This window comes from Terrapene carolina, unplaced genomic scaffold (assembly GCF_002925995.2).
Source record: "Terrapene carolina triunguis isolate 2854851 unplaced genomic scaffold, T_m_triunguis-2.0 Scaffold33723, whole genome shotgun sequence".
NCBI classification, from domain to species: domain Eukaryota; kingdom Metazoa; phylum Chordata; order Testudines; family Emydidae; genus Terrapene; species Terrapene triunguis.
This window is the reverse complement of record NW_020698074.1, coordinates 2,550,053-2,561,102: the sequence shown is the minus strand read 5'-3', so window position 1 is coordinate 2,561,102 and position 11,050 is coordinate 2,550,053. Positions and strand designations below refer to the sequence as shown.

Here is an 11,050-nt window from a genome sequence, read left to right as displayed (position 1 = left end):
TTTGTGTTGCTCTCCTCTGGCTGATCCAGTTAGTCCACATCCTTAAGTGTGGTACCAAAACTGGATACAATACTCCAGCTGATACCTCCCCCCTGTCAAGTAGAGCAGAACAATTATTTCCTGTTTTATATAGCACACTTGTTAATACACCCAAGAATGACACTGTAGTGCTATTAAAACAATACACACCGGAGGAGGGGGAGAAGAGGGACAAGAATGTGCACCAGTTTTTCCACAAATTCTGGGCCCAAATTGGATTAGGCTGGCTTGTAGCTCAGCTCAATGTCCTAACAGCTAGAGAGGCCTTAGTTCTCTGGTTTGAGAAACTGTGAAATTACAGGTGGTATTATTATTATTGCTTTTGCATTATTCAGAGGAAACTTAAATTCCACACAACATGATTGATCAACTTTTGGCAAGTGCTTAGTTGATACTGATTTGTGCACTTTGAAAGAGTAATTAGGTATTTAAGAGATTCAGCCCGAATGTACACTTTTTGAAGGTACACAAACAAGGTAGTCTTTAGGAGAAATCAGCCTGTATGATAGCTGTGAGGCAATGTTTTTAGACCTTATTCTCAATGTTTTCTTTCTAAGCACATAGGAATTTCTTATTTAATAACTTTTCTAAATACATACATTCTTTTTGCCCTGTAAAAGCAGCCTTCTCCAAAGGATAAGCCTGTATATTCTTTCAGAACCCTGCTGCACTGTTATTCAGTTCACCTACTTCCACAGAGTGGGAGACTAGTCATGAAAGCCATCTTTAAAGGTTTTTACAATTCAACACAAGTGATTTACCCAGGTGACTACAGCAGCATATGCAGTTACTGTACCTGCTGGCTAGTCAAGTCAGATTCCTCCACGATATACTGCTTTCTAATGGAGTAAAACATGGCACATTCTTTACTGAGGCTTTCAAAACATTCTTTTTCTTCATCCCAGTTTACCTGTCAACAGAAATTTGATGAGAGCAAACATTTGTTTCAGTATCTGAAATAGTAGTTTTGAAGGAACATTACTGCTACTTACTAGTCTATAGAGTCAACTTAATGCCCGGTTGATTAAAAGTTTAAAATAGGCTACTGTCTTGGCCATTTGGTGGTATAAGGTTAGAATACAGAGAAAGCAAGGAATAGTCTAAAAGTTTGCCTATCTTTGAAAGTAAAATTTTTTCAAAAGTTTCTAAACATTCATTAACATATTCTTATATAGTGAATATTTAGCTAGGAATGGACTTAAGCAATCGGTGGAGTTTTCCTTTTAGAAGAGAAAGTTTAGAGCACTGCCCATATGTCAGCATCTGTATTACCATTATAATGTGATGATTACTACATTGGCAGATATTTAAAAATACTGTGTGTGGTCACTGGAGGCAGGAATGTTGGCAGTTGTACTTTTGCACCAACTGCTTCTGTCAGAACAGGGTCTATGACATTAGATATGAACTCTTCTCCCCACATCAATTTCTGGTGAATTTCTTAGTGGTTGAATTATTGCATGCCTGCCTATTAGTAACTTCATTTTAGAGAACATCTAAAAATCACATTTTCTAATAAATGACAATGATGAAAAGAAGGTAACATTTGCAGACTAGTTAGCTTCCCCATTAACTAACTGCTGAACAGCACCATACCTCTGTGGCTAAGCGAAGGATAAACATAGGTAGTCCCTCCAATGGTGGAACATAGTTGTCTATCAAGAGTGGTAATCCAGTAAGGTTTCCATCCTGTAAGCACAACACTTTCTTTACATGGTGAAATACCTAGGGTCTTATAATAATGTATCTACCTACTAGACATATCTACAAACCCAGGACACTGCTGTTTGCTGTACAGTGATTGTATTTATCAGGTTGGTACTAGCCTTAAAGCAAATCAAAAATATTAAATACAGTTTCCTATTGTGCATTACAAACACCTAAGAGTTATACAAATAACCTTATGACATAGAAGCAACAGCAGTAATCACCTCATCAATTTCAAGAGAGAAATAGTCTTTCAGCATTTCAGTCTTCTTTTTTAGAAACTCAACAATGTATTCAGCAAGTCCTTCCTTTGGGCCATCTTCTTCTGTCCAGCCACTTTCAGTGTTCTCCAAGGCTAGCATAGCTAGATCATATAGCGGAGCTGGCTCCTGTAAGTGACCGAGGTACAATACAATCATCATTACCACCCATACACTTCAACCCTTCAAAATCCAGATGTTCCTCATGCAGCAGTCAATTTTACTTTCTTCCCTAAGAATACAGAAGAATCTTTACAGCAAGCCCTTCTCTAAAGCCCATTGCAAAATACCATGGCATATTTAAGTACTTCCCAATACATTTCTGATTAAGACAGAGCAAAAAAGAAGGTATGTTTTAACACACAATCTAGTGCATCAACAATGAAGCTGTTTAAGGAACAGAATCTGACACTAATAATAAAGCAACCACTATCAGAACTTGCAGCAGCTGTGCAATCATCAAAATCTGCTATTTCATGTAAGTGCAAAGGAGATTAAACACAAAGGGAATGCATTTTTAAAAAAAATGTATATTGGTTGTCATTTAACAGAGATCCACCTTCATATCTGAAGTTTGACCTAGTCAGCAGTATAAACATACTTCATATAGAACATAAATTACCAAAAAGATACATTAAAGTTGCAAAATCAAGCACTAATAGTTAGGAAATGCTAAAATTAAGGTTGCCTGTGTAGCCTTAATTCAGCCCCCTAGTGCATGTGTGTCAGAATGGACCCGCTCTGGGGATGAATCGGGGGTGAAGGAGACATTTGTTTGTAGGACCCCAGCCTCAGTTGTTGCAGAATTTGAAAGTAATGTAGTGAATAAGGCAGAGGGTTGCAGGAAAAGAAAGGATGATTAAGGCAGTTGAATGCTGACCAGGAGAATTCCAGCTCTGTGTCTGCCCAAGAGTTCTTATGTGATGCACTTAGACCAACTTTTTACAGGTGGTCACTAATTACGTGTGCTACCAGCCCCACATATGTGAGGTTAAAACTTTTATATCAGATCATTCTCTCCAAAACCTGTATATAAGAGTTGAAGGGAAGTTATACTTACTGACAACCTCAGAACTCCAAAGTTTGCAAAGTCATAAAGAAGAATCTGGTAGAAGAGTTCTTGGCTGAATGGGAGGAAAAGAGTTAATTTATTATTGAAATGACCATTTCTGTCTAATTTTTTGTCGTGTGCATATTTTCCACTTTGTAATGGCAGAATCGTGGGGGAAAAAGCAGTATACTTAGGAGAGAGAAAAACATCCTATGGGAAACAGCAATAAGAATGGATTGTCCTTTAATAAAACTATGATTTTGGCAATACAATAGAACCCCATTTAACTAAGCCTCCATCATCTGGCTTTCCTTATTAACTGAACCATCAGCTGCCCATTCTCCAGTTTATCTAGATTTTTGGTTATCCGATCTGGCCTAGTCCCAATTAGATCAGATAAACGAGGTTCCAGTGTATAGTTTTTTTTTACAGACAGAGAAAAAAGTCACTGATATGTTGTAACTAGCAATAGCATCACCAGGCACATATGATACACAAATAAATGTGAGCCTGTTTCTTAGTGTTCGTAGTCTCCACAATACTGGTGCAAAAGCTTAAAATACTCTTAACATGCAGCTACTACACATTTGTTCCTATTTATCATACATTAAACCTTCATATTCATTTGCCGCAGGTTACAAGTCAAAGAAATGCTGAGGAGGAACAGGGGAGGAGGTACTAGCCACAGATCTTGTAACAAATGGGAACAATACACATGTACTGTTTAAGATACAGTGACTAACAGCCTTATAAAAACAAGGGAGGAATGCTTTTGTTCTTTCAAATAAGTGTCAGTAAAATCTATACACACCCTTTACAGACCTTCAAGATGAGTGTGTGGATCTTAGGGTATGTTTACACTGGCAAGTTTCTGCACAAAAAGTTATACCACTTTTATTAAAGCGCTGGAATTAAACCGCTGTTGTGCATCCACATTGTGCTCCTTGTGATGGTGGAGCGCATCCATATTAGCAGCTCTTGCAAAGGCAAAGAGAGCAGTGCATTGTGGTAGCTATTCCACTGTGCAACTCACTGCAGGGTGCTTTGGGAAGGGTTTGCAATACCTCATGGGGCAGGCACAGCATCACATGATGCAGGTTTCCCAATCCCATTGTTCCATGGGCATCCTCCTACATTGCCAGCTGCTTTTCAACTGAAGGGGTTGGAGGGGGGTAGAGTGTATGACAGGGAGTGTGTGTGTGTGGAGGGGAGGGAGGAGAGAGTGTGTTTTGGGGGACAGAGAGTGTGTCAGCATGCTGTCTTGTAAGTTCAGACAGTGGCAGGAAGCCACCAGTCCTGAGGCGGGGGAGGGGGAAACCCCCATCAGCCCCCGCCTCCCTCCCCAGCTCTCTGCACAGTAATCTGTCTCTCTCTCCACCCGCCTCTGTTCAACAGCACGAGCATTCCACATTAATGGTTTGGCTTTGTGTCCCAGACAGATCAGCACAGCATGCAAGGGCTGTCAGAAATAGAGCTTTGAAAGGGGAAGGGCGCATGAGCAGAGCAGCCACTTGAGGGAGTATGGGACACTTCCGGAGGCCAATTGATTGCTTTGTGCGCTGTAATGTGTTTACACTACCGCTACAGCGCTGGAGCCTCTATGCTTTAAGGCTTATGACTTTCGTCGAGGTGATTTTTTTTGCAACGCCGCAACTGAGGAGTTTCTGCGCACTAAGGGCTTGGCTACACTTGCGAGTTACAGCGCATTAAAGGAGCCCCGGGCTCACTACCCGTTCACACTGGCAAGGCACGTAGAGTGCTCTGACTCCGCGGCTACAGCGCTGCTGGTACTCCACCTCGGCGAGTGGAATAATGTTTGCTGCGCCCTCGCAGTGTGAACGAGGTGTTGCATTACTGCGCTCTGATCAGCCTCCGGAAACGTCTCATAATCCCCTTAAGTCAAGTGGCCACTCTTGCCATTGTTTTGTAATCAATGTAGGAATGCGGAAATGCCCTTTGAAAGCTCCGTTTCCGACAGCTGGCTGCTTATCTGCCCCAAGACAAAGCAACCATTACTGTGGAATGCTGTGTGTGAGAGAAAGAGGCGGCATGCTGACATGCTCTCAGCCCCCCCAAAACCCACTCTCTCTCCCCCCACATACACACAACACACTCCCTGTCACGCTCCACCCCGCATTTGAAAAGCACATTGCAACCACTTGCATGCTGGGATAGCTACCACAATGCACTGCTCTCTGTGGCCGTTGCAAGAGCTGCTAAAGTGGCTATGCCAGTGCGCTTGCAGCTGTCAGTGTGGACAGATTGCAGCGCTTTCCCTACTGCGCTCTACGAAGGCTGGTTTAACTCAAAGCGCTCTACATCTGCAAGTGTAGCCATGCCCTAAGCGTGTACACCTCGGGAGTTACACTGCAGAAAGCTGCTTTACTGCGCAGTAACTTGCCAGTGTAGACAAGGCCTTAGCTGCAGAATGAACCTTATTACATCCTGTTAGAGCTCTAGTACACTGATGTGTTAGGATCTCATGGCTTGTCTATATAAACATTTAGTTCAACCCTGTGGTGCTCTAACTACCCATGTGGATCCTGCTGATGCAGGTTAACAGTTCGTTAATGCACTCTGATCTACTCCCATTTCAACGAGGACTAGACCAAAGCACTCTTAACAAATATCACATATCAGATCGGCATACTGCAGAGTAGATTCACACCCCATCTTGCCAAGAACTAAATGTTTGCGTAGACAAACCCTTAATCTCTCAACTGTGTGGTGTTAGTCTGGGAGAAAAGGACTGATTCTGTGCTGATAAAAGACAGTACATAACTTGACACCTCAAGGCAGTTGGGCCTAAATTTGGTAGTTGTTTTTTGTAGGTTTACACAAACAATTTGCGTTGTCCCAATATTCTGCAGGCTCTGTAATCAGGCACAGAACTGATTTTAAAAGAATTAGGTTCTTTGACATTTCAATAACTTAGCTATTCAAATGAATGGTACGGGTAAGTGTGATGTAGAATCAAATTCCTTTCATCCTCTGGGTTTTTAGTCAGTGGGACACAACACAGTAAAGTGCATTTTAATTATGTAGCAGCAGCCTATAAATTTTGCAGGATCAATACAAAAAATTAAGATAGATTAAAAATTTGAGGCCTTTAACACTTGAGTGCTCTTCAAATCACCAATTTGGCTAGATTTCAAGAGCAGCATTCACAGTGCCTTTGTACCTCATTTCTATTATTTCTTTCATTCTTATTTTTAACTACTCAGTTGTGTTCACCAGCTATTTCAACTGTTGACAACACATCTAACAGCATGAATCAGTGTGTTTACCTGAGTTGTGTGGTATTGAGAAGATACAGCTTTGTCTGGTATTGTGCCAGGGCCCACTGTGGACTAACACAACCAACAAACGAGTGATCACGTAGCATCTCCTGAAGACCTGGAATAATACATCTAACAACATGAGGTCATATAACTTCTCCCCAGCCCAGATTTGCTATAGTCTGCAAAGTATCTTGATTATTCAAGTTGTGAAAATCTCAAACTACTACTTGAATCACACTTCAGTCCAAACAGTCCAAAATAAACAAGTACTAAACACTATAAAGGAAATTCTAAACACTCCAATAGTTTAATCCTAAAAGAGATAAACACAATGTATGAATGAGAAATTTTATATTAAATTCAAACCATGAATGAAAACAATTAGTAAAAATCTTGAATATTTTACTTGAATTTTATCATGTTTTACTGGAGAAGTTCCTGGTCCGAAAAGATTAATAAATACCAAACATGCCTAAAAGAAAGTTGGTAATGCAAAAGAAACCCTCCAGAGTAAAATCAGATTTAAGAATTGACCCTGCTGTTGTTCCTATTCAGGCTATACTCCTCACTGATACTAAGGGCTGGTCTACACTGGGGGGGGGGGGGAAGTCGATCCAAGATACGCAACTTCAGCTACGCGAATAGCGTAGCTGAAGTCGAAGTATCTTGGATCTAATTACCTGGGGTCCACACGGCGCGGGATTGACGGCCGCAGCTCCCCCGTCGACTGCGCTACCGTCGCTCGTTCTGGTGGAGTTCCGGAGTCGACGGTGAGCGCGTTCGGGGATCAATATATCGCGTCGTAACAAGACGCGATATATCGATCCCGGATAAATCGATTGCTACCCGCCGATATGGCGGGTAGTGAAGACGTACCCTAAGTATATACGCAGATCAGGTTCTTAGCTATTTATTTGCTTTCCCGCAAGAAATTTCTGTCCTCATGGTTTAGAAAAAGTGAGCTTATAATAAAAAGTGAGACTCTTCAAACGAAGCTCCGTTCCACCCATTCTATTAAAAAGGCCTATTACATTCTTCTAGCTTCTTCTCAAGGGTAACACAAAATGGAACAGTTGCTCAAATTCTGACTGCTAAAATTCTGGGAAGTTTTTTGGTGGCTACAGAATAGCTGCAACTGCAATGCCTTCATATTTAAGCACTGAGCGGATGAACTAGATACACCAGGATATGGCATTTTGTATTCAGGACTAGCAGCCATTGAGGAGTTTCAAAGAGAACATCATTAAACCTTTTGATTGCTAGGAGTCAAGATTTCTTAGCCTTAGCAGCCAATGTAGATATCTGTAGATGCTGGCCTACTTAGCTGTGGAATTTCCCTGAATCTTGTTACCAACCAATTAAAGTTAGCAAGACAAAAACTGTCATGCCATAGGATTTCCAATACTTAGACCAGCTTAATAGGGCTGGAATGTTTGAATGGATGCCACTCCTATTGCAGTTAAATCTCACTAACAAACAAGGATTGTGCTGTGCAGAAGATGCAAAGTGAAACACCACCTTAGAGGAAACTGCCCTAAGAATCTGCAAGCTGGGAATAGTATTTTACCTGTCACAGTGAAATCCTTATATAAGTAAGGGCATGGCTACACTTGCACGTTAGAGCGCATTAAAGCAGCCCAATGCGCTCTAACTCACGACCCATCCACACTGGCAAGGCACATAGAGCGCTCTGATTCCGCGGCTAGAGCACTCCTGGTAATCCACCTTGGCAAGTGGAATAACATTTGATGCGTCCCCGCTGGAGCACTGCAGCACCAGTGTGGATGCCCTGGTCTGTTAATGCGCTCTGATCGGCCTCTAGAAGTGTCCCACAATGCCTGTTCTAGCCTCTCTGGTCATCACTTTGAACTCTACTGCCCTGCCCTCAGGTGACCAACTGTCAGACCCGCCCTCCTTTAAATTCTCTGGGAATTTTGAAAATCCCCTTCCTGTTTGCTCAGCCAGGCGTGGAGTGCTCTCAGCCAATCTTTCCAGGTGACCATGCCTCCACGCGCCAGGCGATCCCCAGCAATGGTGAGGTGCTGGACCTCATCAGTGTTTGCGGGGAGGAAGCTGTACAGTCCCAGCTGCAATCCAGGCGTAGGAATTACGATACCTTTGGGCAGATATCAAGGGACAGGATGGAAAGGGGCCATGACCAGGACGCCCTGCAGTGCAGGGTTAAAGTGAAGGAGCTGCGGAATGCCTACTGCAAAGCCCGCGAGGCAAACCGCCGCTCTGGTGCTGCCCCCGCGACCTGCCGTTTTTACAAAGAGCTGGTTGCGATACTTGGGGGTGACCCCACCTCCACTCCAAGTACCACCATGGACACTTCAGAGCCCAGTCCAACAAGGCAGGAGGAGAAGGAGCAGCAAAGCGGGAGCGAGGGTGCTGAGGCGGAAGACACCCCGGCATCCCTAGATGCATGCAGCCAGGAGCTGTTCTCAAGCCAGGAGGAAGGTAGCCAGTCGCAGTGGCTGGTGTTTGGTGAAGGACAAATACCAGAGGAGGTTCCCGGTAAACGGCTTTTATTTTGGGAAGGAACTTACTCGGTGTGGGCTCTTCGGGCGAGGAGGGTTAGGGCTGCATGCATGCCTAGATTCAGAATAGGGCGTTGATGTGCTCTCTCACATTGCGGCCTCAGTGATCTCTACAAAGGTCTCAGCCAGAACTTGGGCAATGCGCTTGCGCAGGTTTTGTGGGAGAGCCACTGTGGTCCTTGTCCCAGTCAGGCTAACATGTCTGCACCACTGTGCCATGAGGGGCGAGGGGACCATTGCTGCACACAGGCAAGCTGCATATGGGCCAGGGCGGAAGCTGCATTGTACCTTACTTCCCAGGTCACCCTCATTTTCCAGGACGAACTCTTGTGGAAAATGTGGGGACAGTGTTCAGTATAGGGGCCCCCTGCAGCTGTTGGCTCTCCCCAAGGCACAGAAACCCAGAGGACAGTACAGCCATGAAAGAATCAGTCCCCCTTGACCCTGTGCTCACTCACCATTTTGGGGCTCCCGTGGGTTATGTGTGCTCGCTTTGGGACAGGCAAATTATGCTATTGTGTAGACTGTGCTTGCCCTCCTTAAGTACAGGGGAATCATTGCTCTGTCTGGTGCGAACAATGCTGCCTCTGTTAAGTGTTGCATTTTGCCTTTACAGATGCAACCTTGAGATCCCAGCAGTTCTTGTTATCAACAGCTGAAAGACTCCAAAGAATCAGGAAGAGGCCACATAGAAGCAAAGAGGACATGCTGCATGAAGTCATGACTTCATGCAGCACTCCCTTAATGAAAATCAAAAAGTGCAGGAGTGGGGGGAGAGTGAAAGGAGGATCTGCCAGCAGAATGCGGATCGCCAGCACCAAAGCACGGAGCGGCTGATAAGCATTATGGAGCGCCAAGTGGACTCGATCCAGGCACTCGTAGCAATACCGGTCCCCTCCCCGCCCGCAGCCCTTGTCCCAAAACTCTTTCCCTTGTGCCCCCATCTCACCTCCAACCTACTTTTCCCAACATCCGGGTTCTTATTGCCACCAGCTGCCTCCAACACCTATAGCTTCACCACCCAGCCCTGAAAACTACGACCCTTACCCACTGCACTCAACCCCCATCGCCATGCAGTATAGCCAGCCTGAAGTGCAGCACTCATTGCATGGCACTCCAGACAGGAAGGCTGAGTATGATAACAGGACATACGCAAATCTGTGATTGTACCGTTCGCCACCCCATCCCCTTGCCCTTTCTGTTTCCTAAGCAGTTGTGTTTCTTTTCAATAAATGCATTTTCTTTTCAATAAATTGATTTTTTTGCTTTGAAAACATTCTTTATTATTGCATAAAATAAAAGATACCTTAGCCCAGGAAAGCAACAGGCACTGCAAGTCAGTGCATCATACGTAGCAAACACAGATTCCTACTAACATTAGAACCACTGCACTTCACTCCCATGCAGGGCACCAGACATTCCTGGTGGCTTTCAGCCTCAAATTGCTCCGTCAAGGCATCCCTAATCCTTGCAACCCTGCGCTGGGCCCCTCTAATAGCCCCACTCTCTGGCTGTTCAAATTCAGCCTCCAGGTGTTGAACCTCTGAGTTCCATGCCTGAGTGAATCTTTGACTCTTTCCTTCACAAATGTTATGGAGGGTACAGCACGCAGATATAACCGTGGGGATGCTGTTATCAGCCAGGTCCAGCTTCCCATACAGACAGCGCCAGCAGCCCTTTAAATGGCCAAAAGCACACTCCACAGTCATTCTGCACCAGCTCAGCCTGTTGTTGAACCGCTCCTTGCTGCTGTCAAGGCTCTCTGTGTAGGGTTTCATGAGCCATGGCATTAAAGGGTAGGTGGGGTCTCCAAGGATCACAATGGGCATTTCGACTTCCCCTACGGTGATCTTCTGGTCAGGGAAAAAAGTCCCAGCTTGCAGCTTCCTGAACAGGCCAGTGTTCCAAAAGATGAGTGCGTCATGCACCTTTCCAGGCCAGCCTGCGTTAATGTCAATGAAACACCCACAGTGATCCACAAGCACCTGGAGAACCATTGAGAAATACCCCTTCCGAATAACGTACTCGGAGGCTAGGTGGGCTGGTGCCAGAATTGGAATATGCATCCCATCTATCGCCCCTCTGCAGTTAGGGAAACCAATTTGTGCAAAGCCAGCCACAATGTCATGCATGTTACCCAGAGTCATGGTTCTTCTGAGCAGGATGCGATTA

At 44.4% G+C, this 11,050-nt stretch overlaps 1 protein-coding gene across 1 annotated transcript in view; it reads right to left on the bottom strand.

The window, feature by feature from the left end:
- Positions 1 to 11,050, bottom strand: part of LOC113409529 (DNA mismatch repair protein Mlh1-like) — a 39,401-nt gene that overhangs the window by 2,212 nt on the left and 26,139 nt on the right. The window contains exons 14-18 of the mRNA XM_026663552.1: positions 6,345 to 6,453; positions 3,067 to 3,130; positions 1,971 to 2,135; positions 1,636 to 1,728; positions 836 to 949 (exon numbers count right to left, since the gene is read on the bottom strand). Coding sequence (XP_026519337.1) covers positions 836 to 949; positions 1,636 to 1,728; positions 1,971 to 2,135; positions 3,067 to 3,130; positions 6,345 to 6,453 — 545 coding nt within the window. The remainder of the gene's footprint in view (positions 1 to 835; positions 950 to 1,635; positions 1,729 to 1,970; positions 2,136 to 3,066; positions 3,131 to 6,344; positions 6,454 to 11,050) is intronic.